General features: G+C 34.5%; 3 protein-coding genes across 4 annotated transcripts; 2 read left to right on the plus strand and 1 right to left on the minus strand.

The window, feature by feature from the left end:
- The first annotated feature begins 61 nt into the window (after nt 1-61).
- LOC108145335 (UV excision repair protein RAD23 homolog A) lies at nt 62-5,188 on the plus strand. Its single transcript, XM_017270722.2, has 5 exons — nt 62-237; nt 337-1,000; nt 4,447-4,541; nt 4,594-4,920; nt 4,977-5,188. The coding sequence occupies exons 1-5, from the start codon at nt 172-174 to the stop codon at nt 5,085-5,087; spliced, it is 1,263 nt and encodes a 420-aa protein (XP_017126211.1). The 5' UTR covers nt 62-171; the 3' UTR covers nt 5,088-5,188.
- A 4,289-nt stretch (nt 5,189-9,477) lies between these two features.
- On the minus strand, nt 9,478-11,172 carry LOC108145324 (zinc transporter ZIP9-B). The gene is made up of 3 exons (XM_017270702.2): nt 10,979-11,172; nt 10,164-10,446; nt 9,478-10,090 (listed from the first exon to the last, which is right to left on the minus strand). Exons 1-3 carry the CDS (start codon nt 11,075-11,077, stop codon nt 9,591-9,593), a joined length of 882 nt encoding a protein of 293 aa, XP_017126191.1. The 5' UTR covers nt 11,078-11,172; the 3' UTR covers nt 9,478-9,590.
- A 1,310-nt stretch (nt 11,173-12,482) lies between these two features.
- On the plus strand, nt 12,483-19,781 carry LOC108145333 (RING finger protein 11). Of its 2 annotated transcripts, none has more exons than XM_017270718.2 (3): nt 12,483-12,572; nt 16,982-17,107; nt 19,188-19,781. In XM_017270718.2, exons 2-3 carry the CDS (start codon nt 17,006-17,008, stop codon nt 19,536-19,538), a joined length of 453 nt encoding a protein of 150 aa, XP_017126207.1. In that variant the 5' UTR covers nt 12,483-12,572; nt 16,982-17,005; the 3' UTR covers nt 19,539-19,781. The 2 variants fall into 2 exon arrangements, with proteins under 2 accessions (XP_017126207.1, XP_017126210.1); XM_017270721.2 differs by having other exon boundaries at nt 19,191-19,781.
- Nucleotides 19,782-20,519: the final 738 nt, after the last annotated feature.

Raw genomic sequence — 20,519 nt, forward strand, 5'->3', positions numbered from 1 at the left:
TGTAAAAAGGGTATTAAATATTATAATTTGAATACCAGTATATTTCGACAGTCCAAATGCGGTCACTCTGATGACAAATCATATTTGCGCGTACAATATTAAAAAACTAGGAAAAAGGCTACATATGCATATGTATATTTAATTAAGTTTTGTTTTTGTCTAAAACCCAATATGATTATCACAGTTAAAAACCTACAACAGCAAACTTTTACAATTGAGTTTGCACCGGAAAAAACGGTACGTGTTATAAATATATGTAAAGATATACATATGTACATATATGCAATGGTGCATAAAATGGTTTGTGGTCTCTTAATAAAATAATATTTTTTAAAGGTTTTGGAGCTTAAGAAGAAAATATACGACGAGCGCGGTGCAGAGTATGTGGCCGAGAAGCAAAAGCTTATTTATGCTGGCGTTATACTAACGGATGAACGTACTGTTGGATCATACAATGTTGATGAAAAAAAGTTCATAGTCGTAATGTTGACTCGCGATGCATCCGGTTCAAAACCCAATCAAAATCGCACAAAGGAATCTGACAAAATGACAAGCACCAACTCTTCAAAGGATACCTTAGCTCCCGAGAAAGTCAGTACTAGTAGCCCCCCTGCTACTACGAATGCGGAAGAGTTACCATTAGTTGTTCCAAATGAGACAACTGTTCCAAGACCTATATCTAGTAACGACTTGGTTGGCGAGTTAGCGAATGCATCTTTACAATCCCGCGCTGAATCCAACTTGCTTATGGGAGACGAGTATAATCAAACCGTTTTGTCAATGGTGGAAATGGGCTACCCACGGGAGCAGGTGGAGCGTGCGATGGCCGCCAGCTATAATAACCCAGAAAGAGCCGTTGAGTACCTCATTAATGGCTTACCAGTGGAGGAAGAAGCCATATTTAACGTAGTTGATGACCCATCAACTCCTAGTGTAATTGCTTCCGGACCACAAAATGTGTCTGCACCATCTGCCGATCGTCCATCAGAATCCAATTCAGGTAAACATACTCTTTGTAGTGGCTTTTAATATTAAGCTTGCAAATGGCCATCGGTACACCAGTTCTCCTTGTCTGGCTAAATGATAGTGTCGTGCCTTGCCAATATATACAGTGGCCTACGATGCCTTGGGAACTCATATTAGGCTGATATACTGCTGTTCTTAGTAAAGTTATATTGGTTGTGTTGGTTTTACTTCGGAATCCTAGGCTTGGCACTGAACCGCCGCTGTCTAGCCCAACCCATGTCGGCTATGTTCATACTAGAATGGTTTAAAATACCAGCTGGCGCATCCTTTGGGGTGCGGCGAAGAGCCATCAGTTGTAACTTATTAAGTTGTTTTTGGTTACCATATTAATAATCCGTGGAGAAGGATGTTTTTTTCTATCGCTGTCTAGGTCCAGTTGACGATCTGTGGTAACATCCCCCATCTTGTTTTGATGGCCAATAGTTATATCTTGGTTGTTTGGACGGCACTGCATGTAGTGACGTTGCTCACAAAGAGAGTGTTCTAAAAAGACTACTATACATATAAAGCCGCAGAACTAAAGAAATGAAAATTTAGAAAATTTAAGCGGTTGGGCCGTTGTAAATACGCGTCGAAAGAAGCGCAATTTGCTATGACTCCAATGCTTTCTTTATAAGTTATTCAACAAATAAAACTGGTTTACAAATTTAAATCGATGAAATTCTCCAGAGATCAATCCTTGACTTTCCGATGCAAATGGACTTCCTGACTAAAAAAATGTCACTCAAATTTTTTTGTATGGTACCATTTTTTTGTGTAAATAACTCTTCACCTGTTTTCATGCCATTTTATTTTTTGTATCCAGTATGGTTTTTTGTGTTTTTTTTTTTTCGGAAATGCACATAAAAGTGAAGTCATATATATTAAGGGCAATGTTTAAAGATAAAAAAACATATCTTACATTATGATAAGGTTGATTGACTTATAACGTAAGTCGTTTCGCCGTTGACATCGAAATTGGCGTAAAAAATCCTGACCGAAAATTTTTAATGTGCTGAAAAGCACATTACAAGGTTCTGGATATTTTTTTTCAAGCTTAAAAACCAAATTGACAAGTCAAAACATGTAAATTTAAGTAACAAAAAAAAAATTTCAAAACTTTAGGAATAAATTCCCGAAATAATCACTCAATTTCTCGCCTCAAGAGTAGAAGACCCTCTTAAGCGGGAAATCGGATAGAAAAGCTTAAATTTTGTTATTCGAAACACTGCAATAAACAATTTCTTGCGAAGACAAAAAGCTGACATTTTTGTTAAAGCGGGATGAAGGAGAAATGTAATAAAAGAGTATTTATTTAACCTAACGCCTAATATTTTTTCGTTATAAAATTTGATTTCAAATATTTTGTATTTTGAGCGATCGATACAGCTTTTTTACCTCGCTGTGTTTTGTGTTCGATCTAAAACTATCACAAAAGGAACCCTCCACAGCTAGAGCATATTGTTTTTGGCTTTTTAATTTGGCTCTCTAGCCAGTGTAGAAGTAGGAAGCTCTCCCCGCTTTAGGAATAAATAAGACTTTTGGTTCCCGTAAGTAAGAAAATTAAAACTTTGTTTATTAATTTTTATACCCTTGCAGTGGGTATTCTAATTTCAGTCAGAAGTTTGCAACGCAGTGAAGGAGTCATCTCCGACCCTATAAAGTATATATATTCTTGATCAACATCACTAGGCGAGTCGATCTAACCATGTCCGTCTGTCCGTCCGTTTATATGCAAACTAGTCTCTCAGTTTTAAAGCTATCTGCATTAAACTTTCCTAAAAGTTGTCTTTCTATTGCAGGTAGTATATAAGTCGGATCGAGCCGGATCGGACGACTATAGCATAGTCGGAAAAATAAATTTTAAAAAATTATAACTTTGCTGTTTTTAAATTTTTTTTAGTTCTTCGACAAATAGTAATGGTTTAATATTTCAGAATTACGGTTTAAATTTCATTATCGGACGACTATATCATATAGCTCCCATGGAAATAATAAAAATTTATAAACATTTTTTTTAGATGTAACTTTTCTATTTTGTTTTTTTTTTTTTAATTCTTTTATGCTTTTAAGTTTATTAAAATCGGAAAACGATAATATACAATTGAGCAAATCATCAGAGCTTCAATATTTTTAAACTTACACGCAAATAAATGTAATTTTTTTTAAGACTAACTTTAGTTTGTACTGTTGAAATATCCAGGTATTCTTTTATCGATTGTTTATTTCTTATCATAAATTGGGGAATTTCCACTGAATTTTTCCCATTCAAAACAAGCTGACTGGCAAATGGCCGCTACAGGCAAAGAGTTATGCGTGTTATGAGAATGTATTATATTTTAAAATGTTTGTAATTGTTATTAGCTATTCTGGAGGCAGTGTTGTGAATTTTTCTCAAGTTGTGTTAAGGACCAGAGTTGCCAAACGCGATGAAAAAGGAAGTAACACAACACGTTTCGCACAATTAGCACATTAAATTAATCGGTAATAAGAGCAACAACTCTATTAAATTAAACTTTAATCAAGAAAATAGTTTTTTTCGAACTATGACAACCCTTGAATTGTCCCTCTCAAACTCGTTCGGGAAGTAGAACCGGCGGGTTCGGATTTCCGAAAATCAAACTAATTTTGGGGTCCAACGACAAAATAATTTATAAAAATCCAAAAATGTTATTAACCAATTTTATTATACATTAACGACGAATATTACTTAAATATAATTTGCATGTAACTTATCACAAAAAATGTTTAACAATTAATTACTTGTGGAACTGAATCATCAGCCAAATAACAGGAGGAAAGATTCTGTGAGGTTTCGCTCAGAAGGTAACATGGAAATAAGGGAGGGAATTTAAGACCTGGTCTGGGAAATTCGAAACCGTGTGTGTGGATCATTCGAAAGTGAATACTAGTACAGGGCTTATAATTACAAATAGTAAATTTACTTTTAAACTAATCTAATTAATCTATTTACCTTTGGTAAATAAAAATTTAAAAATCTATATCATCAAACTGCAGCTTCATTTCGTAGGCTTGGTAGAAGTTGTTAGCAAATAAAGAAAAAAATAAATCAACCAAGAATTCTTAATATGAGAAACTATGTGACCGGCCATATTTATATACTGTAGCAGCCATAGGAACGATCGGGTAACATAAAGTACATTTTGGTTGGTATGCAGTACATTCCCGCAGTTTAAAACTCTTGCAATCGTAACATAAACACACTATTCTGCAAGGTAGTTTAACTTTTGCTCCCCAAAATAGCTTCCATTCTCGTTTATTAAGTTGGGGCACATGGCGCCTCGTAAAATCCGATTTTTTTCTGCGGTCTTATTTATTTAGAAACTTGTTAGCTGAGTAACAGCTTTTGAAAAGTTATTTTCCAGTGTAGTTAGTTATTACCTTTATGGTTATTACAATTTTTCTTTGTGTTTGTTTCAGATCCTTTCGAGTTTTTACGAAGCCAACCACAGTTTCTTCAAATGCGGTCTTTAATATATCAAAATCCTCATCTTTTACATGCAGTTTTGCAGCAGGTGAGTACAATATTAAATCTTAACAGATATGACAACAATTTTCCACAATCAGATTGGTCAGACAAATCCGGCTCTTTTACAACTAATTTCGGAGAACCAGGATGCGTTTCTTAATATGCTAAATCAACCCATTGAAAGTGACTCAGAATCAAATGATACTGTACCACGAGCTTCAAATGCTCGTACGCAGCCGACTTCTGCTCAGATTGGAAGCCTATTTTCGTCAGAGTTGGAAGGAGCTGTTGCTGCACAAAGATCAACCGCAGGCTCAAGTGTGTTGCAAAGAGGAGACAATGCTGCGGAAAACGACGACATTGAACAATCTTCAGGAGTCTCAACCATTCGTCTTAACCCACAAGACCAGGACGCAATAGAACGGGTATTTATAAAAAGCACTATATTGTTTCAAAAGTGATATTTATATTTCAACTATAGCTAAAAGCACTTGGATTCCCAGAGGCACTTGTACTGCAAGCTTACTTCGCGTGTGAAAAGGATGAAGAACTAGCAGCTAATTTCTTGCTTTCGTCTAGCTTTGATGATTAGGTTGGCCAAATGTAAAAAGTTATATATATACTATATACCGAAATCGTTACAAATAAAATTAGAAGTTCTAAAACCAAATGTAAAAGGTCTTCAAACTTAAAGAACTATGAGTTTTATTCGTGTTATTTTTATTTTGGGATTAAAACTCAAAAAAAGTTGTTTTCAAAACATTGTAGGTTTTCCTTCCTATTTTCAATGCCTATCAATAGATCTTTATTAGGAATGCTAAACATGTCAAAACAACGGCATATAAATATTTTTCATAAAAATAAATAAATATATATTTCTTAACCGAATTATCGCATAAGCGATTTATTATTTACTTCTGATATTTTCAGTTTGGTCACTCTGTAGTCATAAGCAAACATAAATCCCTAAACGACAACCTGAAATCTGCTCCATACAAATTAAAATGTCTAAGTCTTTAGCAATTCAGCTGCTGAAAATGTGTTACGTGGGAAAGAAAACAAACGTCGGCAAGCCGAATTTCATATACCCTTGAAGCTATTGCAAGAATTAAACATTTTTAGATAATTATTTTATATATTTTTATTATTTCTATATGATATAGTCGTCCGATTTTGATGAAATTTAAACCGTAATTCCAAAATATTTAACCAATACTATATGTCGAACAACTAAAAAAAAAATTTTAAAAGCAGCAGCTATAATTTTTTTTGTATTTTTTTCCCGATTGTTCCTATGGGAGCTATATGATATAGTCGTCCAATTTTGATGAAATTTAAACCGTAATTCTGAAATAGTTAATCATTACTATTTCTCGAAGAACTAAAAAAAAAATTAAAAACACCAAAGTTATAATTTTGTTTCATTTATTTTTCCGATTGTTCCTATGGGAGCTATAAGCTATGGTCGTCCGATCCGGCTCGTTCCGACTTGTATACTACTTGCCATAGGAAAAAAATTTTTGGGAAAGTTTCATTCAGATAGCCTTAAAACTGATAGATTAGTTTGCGTAGAAACGGACGGATAGACGGACATGGCTAGATCGACTCTCCTAGTGATGCTGATCAAGAATATATATACTTTAATGGGTCGGAGTTGTCTTCTTCACTGCGTTGCAAACTTCTGACTGAAATTATAATACCCTCTGCATGAGTATAAAAAGTACCTATTTGAGAAGTTTGTGCCATTAACCCTTAGTTAAATCATGTAATTATAAACCTCATTTATAATCGCGATACCGCTTACTTTAAATAGAAGCGATACAGTACTAACTATTTTCATAAACAATTTAACCAAGAAGATACGCTCTGCTATAAGGGATCATTATAAAAACAAATTTAACAACTGTACCTCCATGAAACATAAGTGAAAAGAATTGAATAGCTTAGGAATTGGTTAGGCCACCCAAAAAACTGATCAAACTATCAATGCTGAAGAACTTAACCACAAGTTTTCATCCATCGATGTACCTGAATCCCAGAACACACTGTGATAATAGTTTTAGCTTCATGTGCGTAAGTCAATGTGATGTCCTTGCTTGTATTCTTTAAGTAAAGTCCAGTGTTAAAGGTCAACACACTATTAGCCGAAAGTTTTTAAAAATATTACTACCGTTTATATTTCCCATATTTGTATAACCTCCATCTTCAACACTTCTTTAAGTACTTCTTCTTTTCCGAAGGTATGGAAAAGAGCAAAAATAATTCCGATACCAAAGGCCAACAATGACTATAGACCAATTTCCATCCTCCCTTTTCCTTCCAAAGTTATTGAAAACCTTTTGTCTGTACAGATTTAATGTTTCCTAGAAAGCAACTCTTTACTGCACAATAAACAGTCAGGGTTTCGTAAAAGAAGAAGTTATATCACGGCCATAATTGACATAACTAACATAACAACTAACTAACATAACATAGCAAGGTCTTCGATTCTGTGAGTCACAACATTCTTGGTACTAAACTAAAAAATCATTTCAATTTTTCAAGCACTGCAATCAGGTTGATTAGGTCTTAGTTGTCCAACAGGCAATTTTAAGCATGTGACAAGAGGAATTTTACAGGGATCCGTACTTGGCCCTCTATTGTTCGCACTCTATGTAAACGACTTACCAAGTGTCATGTCCGATTGTGAAGTGCATTTATACTTTGATGACGTATAAACCAATGTAAGTAGTCCACTTAAGGAAATGAGTGTATGAGTCAGTTGAAACAACAAAATGTTATCTGTAATTGAGAAATGGGCAAAAGAAAATGGCTTGGGGATAAACCCAAAAAAATCTAAATGTATTGTCATCGGCAAAAGACCCGTTGTAACTTCAACCGTACGGAATTTATTTATAAACAATACACTTATTGAATACGTAGAACACGCAGTAAATTTGGGAATTACATTCAGTAACACATTGTTTTGGAGCAAGCACATAGAAACATATGGCAGGATACGTAAACTTTCCGATACAAAATTATTCCTGTCAGTAGATACAAGCTGCTAATCGCCAAAGCCATCCTCGTTCGTACACTATTCTACTGTGTTGAAATATTTCGTCATTGCGACTCGCGAGATATGAGCAAAATAACATTAGCATTTAACTCAATTGTTCGTTATGTGCTTAGTTTAAAAAGAGATTTGACCATGTATCACACCTAACTAATAAAATTCTTGACCTAAATTTAAACTCATGGATTAAATATAAGTCAATAAATTACTTCTGTAAAATTGTGACCAAACCCGAACCAACGTATCTATGCATATCTCAACGAACTAATAATTATATATGCCCTCGCAGTCGATCTCTCTGCTCGGAGAGGCAGTTCTACGTCAATGCAATCCGATTATGGAACCGTCTACCACACGACCTTAAAACAATTAGGAGCGCAACTGTATTTAAAAATAAAGTAAAAGAAATTTACAAATAATAAATATTATTATAAATATTATAAGATTCTTTCAAATAAGGTAGTTTCTATAAACCTATGGTGCAAAACCTATGGGGCAAATTAAAGTAAAAAGTAATCTATTATTTAAACAAAAGAACTCGCGTCGTATAAGTCCGATTTAAGTTAAGTAGGGGGCGTTTGAAATTTGAGCAATACTTTAAAAAGCTTCTTAGAAAAGTTTTGTGATCGATAACACAAACGCTTTGAGAGCTCGATAAATATGGAGACCAGCAAAGAAAAAGTCGCTATATTTTACAATATTTTTGGACAAAGGCGATAACGCAAGCCAGTCAGCTGAAAATGTAAATAGAGAATATGGCCCTAATACTGTAACTGCCAACCATGCACAATTCTGGTTTCGTCGATTTTGTTCTGGGAATTTCGATGATCAATAATGGAAATCGTTGAGTCTGACCGTCATTCAAAAAACAGTTTGGAACCAGACTTTGTTAGGATACACAAAAAAGCTCGATTTATGAGTGCCACATGAGCTATCAAAAAAACTTTTTGGACCGCATTTTGATCTGCGAATCGCTGCTGAATCGCAACAAAACAGGCCCGTTTCTGAAGCGGATGGTGACTGGTGATGAAAAGTGGGTCACTTACGACGAAGGATGAGCCGGCCCAGGCGGTGGCTAACCCAGGAATGACGGCCAGAAAGCATTTGCTGTGTGTTCGGTGGGATTGGCAAGGAATTATCTACTATGAACTGCTCTCCTATGGAAAAACACTTAATTCGGTTTTGTACTGTCAACAATTGGACTGTCTGAAGGAGGCAATTACCCAGAAGCGCCCCGCTTTGGACAATAGGAAAGGAATTGTTTTCACGTCAATAGAGACTCGCCAGAAGCTTCGAGAGCTTGGATGGGAGTTTCTGTGCATCCACTTTATAGCCCGAACAACGCACCAAGTTACTACCACCTTTTCCGATCAATGTCGGACGATTTGGATAGTGTCAAATTAGCTACATGAGAGGATTGTGAAAACCGACTGGATCAGTTTTTTGCAAAAAAAATCATAAAATATCATAAGGTTACCATCAAAATGCCAATCGATTATAGAAAAAAATGATGCCTATTTGAAATAAACCAATAAATTCTAACTATAAAAAAAAGCTTTGAGTTTTATTACTTTTTACTTGACCTTATACTATAAACTAAATGGGACAAATTATAAGTATATTACTTTCAAATATTTTTTAAAAAATAATGATAAAAAAAGTTTTTGATCTGATATTAAAAACAATTTTAATGCGGATAACAAAGCGCAGATGAACGTCGATTATTTTCATAGGAGAGAAGTTTAAGAAATTATTAACTGTTTTCAACTTTCTTAAAAAACTTAAACCATAATCTAAGGGCTTTTAACTCTCATTTGGTTTATTGGTTCGTCTATTTGTTTTCGAGTTAAAAAACCGACTGGCTAGTGGGTACAGCTTTGTGCCTTGTTTTTGTTCAGGTGTATACTAAAATAGTCCAACCAACCCATCAATGAAAAAATTATTTATTATGTTACCTGCTTTACAATTAAAACACAAATTATATTGCATATTCTCCCTTAACCTTTACATTTTTTTATCAGGAATGTGGGTATGCTTATCCTAATGCTTATGTCCAAATGTTATGATAAGTGGCAGCAGCGCCCCACATATTAAAATGACCAATTCACTATATTTTAAGGATTGTATACTGTTGCCTGCATTTGTATCATTAGTAGCAATATCTCGAGATTCCTCTAGTAAACGATAATCATGGGAATCGCACCCTCCCTGAGTGAGTTCTGGCAGAACATGCACGGTGGCAACGTACAAAAAAGTTCCGGCCGAAAATAGCATAGCAATGCCAGTAGCATTAACTGAATTTAACGTTTCCTTCTGTTCTTGGCCGATACCAAAATACGTTAGAACTGTTAAAAGGGGTGCCGATAAGGAAAACACGGCTAGATGTCGACGAATTTGTTGTCTGTCCACTTTCTCGTGCAATAGGAAAGTAACTAAGCCAAACGCTGCTGGCGCCTTATGAAGCATTATAGCTAAAAATACAATTATCTCTACGTCCTGATGGCTTGTTGTGGCTGCTGCTCCCAAAGCCACCCCGTCAGCTGCAAAAAATTCAAAATGCAATGATTTTAGAAGCCTCTATCTTCAATGAAATCATAAAAACAAAATATGTACCTGCAGCATGAACTACCAATCCAAGGGTAAGCGTGGCACCATTTTTCTTGTCTCCTCCAATATTGCTCTTTCTTTGTGATACGTCCACCAACATCATAAAGACAAAACCAAGCACAAGAGAAAGTCCAATAGTTTGTGAGTAATCTTGAAGCTCCGGGCCAGGTGTCAGATGTTGGCGTCCACTACCATCATATAGCGAACGAATACCTTCCGGTATAATTACAGCCAAAGCAGTACCAACTAATAAGCCAGCGCCAAGCACAGTGACACATTTAAGTTTTTCCTTAAATTAATATACAGTGTCAAAAAATATTAATGCGAACAATGGCTCATAGCTTAATTCAACTGCTTAGAAGCCTATAAAAAACTAATCAAATTACACAGGATCACAAGTTTCAACTTCTAAAACTTCTTGTACTTTTCTGCAATATTTGGGTACTCTTGAGTGAAACAGCCATACAAACTTATGTTTCATCGCAAACAGGTACCGCTGTATAGCTTTCCATACACCAATGCCTAATTAAAACGTTAAATTACATTTTATTTTTCTTGCATTCTATAGGTATCTATGCATATTTTCTAACTTCGGTTTGAAGAGTATTTAAAGAGATTTTCATTTGTATGATATTGTCTACAATTTTCCTTCAATTTTAAATAAAGTTATGGCAACCTGTAGCCTACAACTGCACAACATTTAATCAATTTAAAATACATAACAGAAGATACATTTTTTAAGACATGTAGAAATAAGCTGCTAGCCACTGTATAATTGAAAGTAAATTTATTTTCCTAAATGTCTCTGTATAGGTACCAACCTCACTCAACTTCATCAGCATCGGAATGCTACCGGCCAAGTATGAGCCAACAAGCATAACCAAAACTAATAAAATGAGAATAAAAGTTTCCTCAGCCATGATTGCCCAATTTGGTTTAAATGGGCATAATACAACCAAGGTTTACATGTTTTGCCAACTCAATTTATAATTAGAGAGGACAGTTCCTGACGTATTTTTAAATCTCTTAAGTATCGTCACATTGCCACAGCGCGACATGTCACTTTGGAGCGTTATACCCTATTCCCACATCCAGAAAAGTAAGTAATGCCCTCTTTCCACACAGTCCATCCGTTGGAAACGGTCGGAATTTTGAACAAATGTGAAACTTTGATTTCCACAGAGCACATCAACCTTCCACCTTCCGATTTCAGCTGATCTGAACAGCTGTGGCTCGTCAACACATAAACAAAGTCAACAAGTCCACCATCTTTGTTTATGTTTCTTTGTTGGAACGAAAGAATTTGAATTTGTATGGCCATGGATGGTAGAAAGTTGATGGTGGCTCTGTGGAAACACCAGTACAGCATCCATCGAAAATTCCAACCGTTTCGCTTGGATGGGTTCTGTGGGAGTTTGCTATAAGCCATTGTATATCCATTTATCCACTAACAAATATCATTCAAATATAATAAAAGCCGGCAAAAAGACTTCTAAAAGAGTTTGATGGAGTTAAAGAACCCTCATAAAAAATGGCGGATGGTGGCTCTATGGGAACACCAGTCGACCATCCATCAAAAATCCCAACCCATCCGTTGAACGAAATAAGCTTAAGGTTTTACCGTTTCGAAAATTTGCCAGTAATAGGGTATTTCCACAGAGATCCAACCAGCTTCCACCATCTGTTGAAGGGATGGTCCATATGGTTTTGCCGTTCCAAAAACTTCCCTGTTAGTCCGACGTTAAAATTTAACGGACTTTGACGGACTAATTTATGCAATAGTAAGCCGATGTTTGTGCAGTGCAGCCCTCTTTCCACGCAGTTCATCCCTGAAAAACCTTTAGGATTTTTGAAATAAAGTGAAACTCTGGAAACTCTTCCACAGAGCACATCCACCTTCAACCTTCCGATTTCAGCTGATCTTAACAGCTGAGGCTCGTCAAAATATAAACATTGATGGTTAAACTATTGAATTTGTTTATGTTTTGACGAGTACAGCTGTTCAGATCAGCTGAAATCGGAAGGTGGAAGGTTGATGTGCTCTGTGGAAATCGGAGTTTCACATTTCTCAAAATTTGTGGGACTGTGGGACTATGCTATATCGAACGTTCAAGTAATTTTGGGCATTTACATATTTCGTCGATCTTAGTTAGGTAAAAAGTCTCTTTGAATAGTGTCCGCCAGTTACTTGCCTCTTGCTTTTTCTTATATGAACGGGTTTCGTCGATTTGGCTACACACTTCACAGTTTAAGGAATACCACCAATATTTTTTGGAACTCTTGTCCAAAAATGCATTTTGTGGTATTATTATGATTACGGTCATACTTATAAAGATAACATTGTTGATTTCGGACATATATTCTTAAATAAGTAAATACTCGATATATAGCTTACACTACGTTTAATAATACAACGTAAGTTTAATTGACATGGGTGAATTGCCTTTTAACTAATAGTAAATAAGTACTGCGTTTATATGCCATTCGTGTATAACATCAAGTTTCAAAATTAATGTCAACAAAGAAAGAAAAATATATTTTCAGAAAGCCAATGTTGATATACTCTAGCATCTCTAACACAATTGCTATGTTCTTTAAAGCGACTATATTGGCTTTAAAATAAAATGACATACATACATATGTACATTAAATAACTTTTCGATCGTTCATATGGCAGTTTTAAAATGTTTCGTTGTTGGTACCTCCGGAGTCGTTTTACATGTGTATGCAAATAAAAATAAACACAGAAGATGAGCTCAAAGAAGTTTTGTCGACTAAAATCGAATTTTTGAAATTTGAAAAGCGGAACCGTTTGCTTATTTTTGCCACCAATTAATTTTTTTTCCCCGACCTGTTTTGAAAATATGGGATGTTCAAAAATTTACAAAAACCAAAAAGTTGACTTTAAAAATTTTTTTTATCACAAGATAATTTTTTGACCACCTTTTACAATTTTTAAGAAGTAAAAACTTTATAAAAATTTAAACTTTTATAGTAATAGTTTTATCGAAAAATAAAAACTTTCCATGTTTGCCCACCTCTTAAAATTTAAGAATTTTTAAACAGTCGTTTGCCCACTACTTCTAAAAATGTTTTTTGACAAAAGACGTTTGCCCACCTTATAAAAATTACCTATATTTCGACAAAAATCATTTGTCCACCTCTTAAAATTTTATAATCTAAAAAAAAATTGTTTGCCCACTTCTTAAAAATATATATATATTTTTTTTTAACAAAAAGCGTATGACCCTCTCTTAAAAATTACTTTTTTTTCTTTTTTTTAACAAAAATCGTTTGCCCACCACTTAAAATTAGTTTTTTTGAAAAAATAAATAATGCCCATTTTTGCCAACCTCTTATAATTTTAGAATTTAAGCCTACTACCTAAGTACTCAGATCGACGAACAGTTTCGCCATCGAAAAAACTTTATTCTTTCTAGTGAGATCGAAGTTTTTAGATTCACCGGAGTATACTGTTAATTAGCTGGGCTTGTTGATATACAAATTAATTTGAGAAAGCAAACTTGAAGATGTTGAATATAAACGACGGTAGAGTTAAATTTGTTATTGGAATGGTGGAGATACGCGGTTTTTTCATGTTTTTTGTCGTTTTTCCCTCCTTTTGCTTGCAAGATAAAATCCAAGAACACCAAAGTTTACAGGGCCTGACAAACATTCATTGAAAGTTCATCCCAGACGTCTGGCAACGCTGTGCACATTTCTAGTATTTTTTCAGCTGATCTGAGTACCGATGTGCAAAAAGGCACTGTCGAAAAGTGTTCTCCGTTTATTTGGCTCTCGCTTGGTTATTTGTCTCTCTCATAAGCTTTAGCGACGATTTATTTTGAGAATTATTTTTTGTATTCTTATTGCCAACAAATTTTTTTTTAATTTTTAATTGTGGGTTCATATTTAATATTTTTTTTTTAACCGGCACGCTGTAATGAAAAAGGTCATATCAGACAAAAAGCTTAATTTCTTTGTTAAAGCGAGACGAACATTTAAAAAGTGTATTTATTCAGTCAAATGTTTAACCATTTCGGTAACAAAATTTAATATCAAAATTGTATGTTGAATGTGCGATCGTACCAAAGTTTTATCTTGTTAAGAGGGGATTTTGTTTTCTTATAATAACTAAAAGAAATAATGTACAAAATACAGAGCAATACACTAAACTTCATGTATTTGACAAATTTCAATTAAGTTATTTTATAATTTTTATCGTTGCCTAATACAGTAAGACATGCACTATTTTGCATACGGAATGCTAAAGAAAATCTATTTTTTTAACATCTTTAAGTGTCCATGTAAACGTTACATAAAAAAACCAGTTTAGCAATTGACTTTTCTTATAATACTTAATGTAAAGGTATTTACGATTATCAATAAAAATACAATTGTCATTATTATTTAATTTAAAAATATTTTTTTTGTTTAACCCCTGTGCGGAACTGAACCCTGTTCCAGCATATCGACAAACCGGTTCGTAAGCCCGAACCTTGTCAATTGTTTAGATTCGAACCTCGAACCGAACCTTAGCCAAATTGAAATGGGTTCACAGCCCTGTTTTTAAGGGAGTTGTATGATATAGTAGTCGTAGTTAAGTTTCATCAATCATTGTGGACCGCAGTACACATAGTGACGTCTCGCATTTTAGGAGCCGCTGAATTTAAAATCGGCTGTTATGGTTCGATCGGAGTATAAAATTTATATCACTCGAAAGGTACTGCTTTAATTAACGGGATTGCATAACAAGACTTTAGGAAAAATCATTCGGTTTAGTAAAAAAAAATACCAATTTAGAAAATTGGAGCTGTTAGGCTCGTTGCATTTATGTTGAAACACGCGTCGAATGACACCCAACTTCGATGCTCCGTTCAAAAGTTTTTGAAAAAATTTTGATTTTTGGTACAGGTTGGCTTATCGATGATAGCGTTTTCTTTTTAAAATGGCTATTCAAATAAATTAATTAATATATCAGTCAAATTTTCACCACGTTGTCGATAGTAGGATCCTCAACGGCCTCAATGTCGACTTTAATCTCGTGCTTTAAGTCGGTTATCGTCTCTGGTTGCTTGGATGGTTGGCATAGCACTTGTCCTTGGCGGCACCGTACAAAAAAATAGTCACTTGCATTGGCTTCTTTGAACCGTTAAAAAGAATTTTTTATTTTAAATGAGAGATTGAGAGAGTATGGGTTAATTTCTTTTTGAGTTTGCTATGACTGTTGTCTGAGAGGTCAGCTCTGCCTTCGTCGCTGATTAAATACTGATAATGATGAATTTCAGAAATGAAGGGTAATGGCCTAGTCCCACAGAAAACCATCCACCATCAATCACCTCTTTCAAAAATGTTCCGTAAGGTTTTGCAGTGCGAAAAATCTCCCGGCTATTCCTTGATGGTGGAATTTACATTGCTTACCGCACGCAATATGTATACAAGCTAATGACATATATCTTTCCAAATCCTTTTTTTTATGCATACGTCCAATTTTTCCAAGTCTTATTTATTTACCCAAACTTTGATCAGGGTAAAAGCGCTTGCCGATCGGACGTCGTTGTCTTATAGTTTTCAAAGAAATAATTGTTAAAAGCTGTGAACATATGCCTTTTTTTCTAGTTTTATATAACATAGTTTGATCTACAATGTTTCAAAATAAGAAGAAAATAGTTTGTAATGATACGATTAGGCATTGAGATATGTAGTAGGCCAGTAGTTCGGTACTCTCCACATCCCCCTGTATAACTTTACAAATAAAAGTAATACCAAGCAACATTCTAAGGTTGGTTAGAGATGGTAAATTTATTAGGAGAAGTCTACTAGAGTAAGATGGTAAGACAAGGTTTGTATCCCAGTTAAGTCCTGTAGAGCAAATATTAAAAAGTTTTTTGCACAAAATCCATTTGGTCTATATGCACACCATATTTGGGACGCCAAACTGGTGAGCAGTAGTTTAGGATTGGACTATTGAAATAAATAAGGTCTTTGTGACATACGGATCATCGACTTCCTTTGATCATCTTTTTATAAATCCAAGCCCTCCCCTGGCTTTATTCATTATGGATGGTCCAGAAGGACGTCAAATTCATCAATTTGTCTAATTCTAGTCAACTCACACCCACCCAAAGTATACGTGGCATACAGTGCCAACCCACAGAATGACAATTATTTTGCATTTAGCGCTATTTAAGTTCAATCGATTTTCACAACAACATGTGGAAAATATAGCAGTATTGCAGGCATGACTTAAGGACGCACGACTTTGTCAAGACTGAAGGAAGATCGTTAATAAATAAACTAAAAAGAAATGGGCCAAGGTGGCTTTCCTGTGGCACGCCTAAAGTAACTTGGATCAGGTTAGAGATCTACCACTCCGATAATTTGAAATTCATGTAAGAAGATAGTTTAAAACCCCATTTACATTACAACAACAGCTTTAAAATGCTTCTTTTCTAAATCAAGTTGTCTGGAATAATTTATCTATTTTCAAGTGATTGATAGAATCATTTTTCTACCAAAGGCGAAAAGTATTTCAAGAGATTTGAATGATGATGCTAGTACTGACCAAGAATGTAATGTATTTGGAGTCAAGCTTTTTCTGATAAAAAGTGTTGCAATTGTACTTCTTATAAAAGTTCCGTAAAAACACAACACAAGTTGTATAAAACAATACTTTACTACGGTGATACAACATTAATTTTTGTCGAATATTCGAAGATATTTATACTTTTTATATCATGTCCATGATGCGATTCTCGATTGATAAAAATTGTTCTATCTACATTATTAAAAATGTGCCCCATCTTAATGTATATATTTTTCAGTTAAATCTTTCTAGAACGGATAAAATGGGAAATTGCTTGAAAATTAGCACTTCAGACGACATTTCACTTTTACGAGGCAATGAGAGTTTTAGCGGGCAAACCATCGGAACACAGCCATTATATCATGTAAGTACGAGTATATATAAGTATAAAAGTAAGTAATTGTATTTCGTTGCAAAAGTATATTATAATTTTAGTCAGAGATCTGCGACACCATGGAGAGACCTAGTCCTTTCTCACCATAATCAGGGTTTGAATATAGATCTTATGTTTCTATAACGTTCGCGAGCGTGGTTTTCCAAACATCTATTGTACTAGATACTCATTAAGTAAAAAAAAGAAAGTGTTTGCTATGGACGACAGGACATGTAGTGACAATGCGCACCAATATTATTAATATTGTGATTTTTTGTTTTTTAATCGTTTTTTTTAAACTCACAGCTTCAATCGTTATTGAATATTACCATACAATAAATAGCCAGGTCTTTACTGAATGAAACAATTTGAATGAAGACGGAATAGTAGATCAGATGGAATTTCGAGCTAAAGGCGTTTAAAGTTTGAGTACGAAAGACATATGGCTTAGTCGAAAGAAAAAATAAAAGAAAGTCAACGGCCACTGTTACCATATGAAAATATTTTGCTTAGAAGTTCTAAACCTGACTAAAAACCTTAGCCTCACTAAAATAAACTTTAAAACGAGAAAGTCGCCTTCTTCTGAAAAATACATTTTAAAATTAATGGTGTTTTTATTCTAAAATATACGGCTAAAATCCCTTACAATAGGGATACCATTTTTAAGTAAGAATTTTATTTATTCTTTGATTTTCCAGTTGGGCTTTATAATAATACGTCATAAATTAAATTTAATTTTAAAAAACAAAGAGAGGACGCTATAGTCGAGTTTCCCGACTATTAGATACCCGTTACTCAGCCAAAAAACTTCAAACTTAGTATTCCCCCTACAGAACAATCAATATTTAGGTGGCGCCATCTGTCGAACTGCGTAGACAAAACTAGAAGCTAAGAGCGTGCAGCACCTTCATCTGCCGCTTACAGTTCTTTCGATTTCTCTACCAAGCAGCAGCAGAAGGGCAAAGAAAAGAAAAATTTTGTAGAACTCACACTTGAAAAAACAGCTGACAATTTTTATATCCTTGCAAAGGGAATTATAATTTCAGTCAGAAGTTTGCAACGCAGTCAAGGAGACATTTCCGACCCTTTTAAGTATATATATTCTTGATCAGCATCACTAGGAGAGTCGATCAAGCCATGTCCGTCTGTCTGTCTGTCCGTTCGTTTCTACGCAAACTAGTCTCTACGTTTTAAAGCTATCTGCATGAAACTTTCCCAAACGTTGTCTTTCTATTGCAGGTAGTACATAAGTCGGAACGAGCCGGATCGCACGACTATAGCATATAGCTCCCATAGGCACAATCGGGAAAATAAATAAAAAAAATTATAACTTTTCTGTTTTTAATTTTTTTTTTAGTAATAGTAATATTTCAAAATTACGGTTTAAATTTCATCAAAATCGGTCGACTATAACATAAAGCTCCCATAGGAACAATAAAAATATGTAAAAAAAATAAATTTACAAAAAATCTTACTTTTCTATTTTGTATTTATTTTTCAAAAATTCTTTTTTGCTTATTAATAATTTGACAGTTCAGAATTATAATTTTAATTATATTAAAATCGTTTTTGTTTAATTTTTAATTTTTGCAATAGCTGCAAGGGTATATGAACTTCGGCCTGCCGAAGTTTGCTTCCTTTCTTGTTTGATATTTTATCTGATCTGCATGTTGATATACAGAACGTCAGAACGTTTTTTTGTGAGTTACTGGGTCTCAATATCCAAAAGAATTACAAGGAACCATATTATCTTAGTTTGAATCATTGTAACTCAAACTATTACATTAACGTGATATTGTGCCCCAATAGGACGGCTGGATTTGGTAAGGGTCTCTTATTTGTACTGATCGTCTACGAATCATAACCAGTAGCATTGAATAGGGTTGAGTCCTGACGTGAGTAGTTTCTTAACAATTTAGACTTTAAAAACCTTTCCAAAAAGTGCCGCACCATCCACAGTATACATCCAAGTTTGTTGGTTACTACATTTGTATTTGGGAAACTCTTCTAAATTCATGTTACTTTTTTTATTACTTAATAAACCTTACTTTCATCTTAATTTTTATTTCAGCAGGACGAGCAGTATCAACAAGTGTCTTACCCCACGTCCTCGGCATCCGTGACTCACCCACCATCTTCTATTAATCGTCAACTTTCCGACGAAAATGAAGTGAAGATTGCTAAGCGTATTGGATTAATGCAACATTTACCTATTGGAATATATGACGGGAGCTCGAAAAAAGCACGGGAGTGTGTAATTTGCATGGCTGAATTTTGTGTTGATGAAGCTGTGCGCTATCTTCCTTGCATGCATATTTATCATGTCAAATGTATAGACGATTGGTTGTTAAGAAGTCTAACGTGTCCCAGTTGCTTAGAGCCTGTTGATGCTGCCTTGCTGACGAGCTATGAATCGACATAGCGTTTAAAACACCGATAGTATATTTATAATGGGTTTGCTTTAAAGTATTTCGGGAAAACCAACTTTTTTGTATTGTGACAGGCAAAAAATAATATTGATTTATACATTTAAATCGGATTAATTGTTTTCTTTTTTATTAAATTGTTAATGTTTTATATTCAAAACGTATTATAATATTTTATTCATTTGTAGTGTAAATTTAAATAAATTATAAATGAAACACTCGAGAGCTCAAACCTAAAAGTTATATCATTTTGTGTACATAAATCTATTTATATATTTCCTTATCTATAACATTTCGATAAAAGTTAACACATAAGTCTTGGTATACACGATTAGAAAATAAAATAAGATTTATAATAAAATTAGAAATGTCTTCTTATTAAAAAGTGGCAGTAGTGAAAAGCTAGGACACACGGTGACCAAGAAGGCGAACATACCTTTATAAGGTCTTTGGCAAAGTTCACTTCATTAAAAAATTAGGCCAACTCGGACTCTCAAACAAACTATCGTCTTACAAAACATGTGTGTTGGATAGACGAAAACCATCGAATTGGTTCGATTCCAACAACAGAGTTTAACAAGAATGCATTCTTAACCCATTCCTCTTCTCATTTGTTAACATGTCCCTAGGGGCTGAAAGTTTTGAAATGTTGAGGGACATGGTCATTTCGAAGATAACGGTGGATGTGCTTGTCTTTCGAGAAATGAAAACTGGCAACTAAAAGGAATCCAGCTGGAGTGTGTAAAATATTCAAGTTTCTCGGTGTCAGGCTAATCTATTTGCACAATCGTAGAAGAACTTGCAGATACTTCCAGAATCGGTAGTAGTAGTAGTTGTTGTTGCAATTATAGGTGCGAAGAGAGTGATAATTCAACGCAATCGCTCAGCCATCCATGAGTAAGGCGAAGCGGCGAGGCAGCAGGAGGTGGATAGAGCGCCAATATGAGGAGCGCGCTACTATCATATGCACTGGGTAC

The sequence above is a fragment of the Drosophila elegans genome, unplaced genomic scaffold (genome assembly GCF_018152505.1).
Source record: "Drosophila elegans isolate 14027-0461.03 unplaced genomic scaffold, ASM1815250v1 contig_349, whole genome shotgun sequence".
In the NCBI taxonomy this organism is placed as follows: Eukaryota; Metazoa; Arthropoda; class Insecta; order Diptera; family Drosophilidae; genus Drosophila; species Drosophila elegans.

Coding starts and splice junctions, on each gene's coding strand:
- LOC108145335 (XM_017270722.2), top strand. CDS start 172: ATGATTATCACAGTTAAAAACCTACAACAGCAAACTTTTACAATTGAG. Junction 1,001..4,446: donor TCCATCAGAATCCAATTCAG/GTAAACATACTC, acceptor TGTTTGTTTCAG/ATCCTTTCGAGTTTTTACGA. Junction 4,542..4,593: donor TACATGCAGTTTTGCAGCAG/GTGAGTACAATA, acceptor TTCCACAATCAG/ATTGGTCAGACAAATCCGGC.
- LOC108145324 (XM_017270702.2), bottom strand. CDS start 11,077: ATGGCTGAGGAAACTTTTATTCTCATTTTATTAGTTTTGGTTATGCTT. Junction 10,447..10,978: donor TGCTGATGAAGTTGAGTGAG/GTTGGTACCTAT, acceptor TATTAATTTAAG/GAAAAACTTAAATGTGTCAC. Junction 10,091..10,163: donor ATTGGTAGTTCATGCTGCAG/GTACATATTTTG, acceptor AATTTTTTGCAG/CTGACGGGGTGGCTTTGGGA.
- LOC108145333 (XM_017270718.2), top strand. CDS start 17,006: ATGGGAAATTGCTTGAAAATTAGCACTTCAGACGACATTTCACTTTTA. Junction 17,108..19,187: donor GAACACAGCCATTATATCAT/GTAAGTACGAGT, acceptor TTTTTATTTCAG/CAGGACGAGCAGTATCAACA.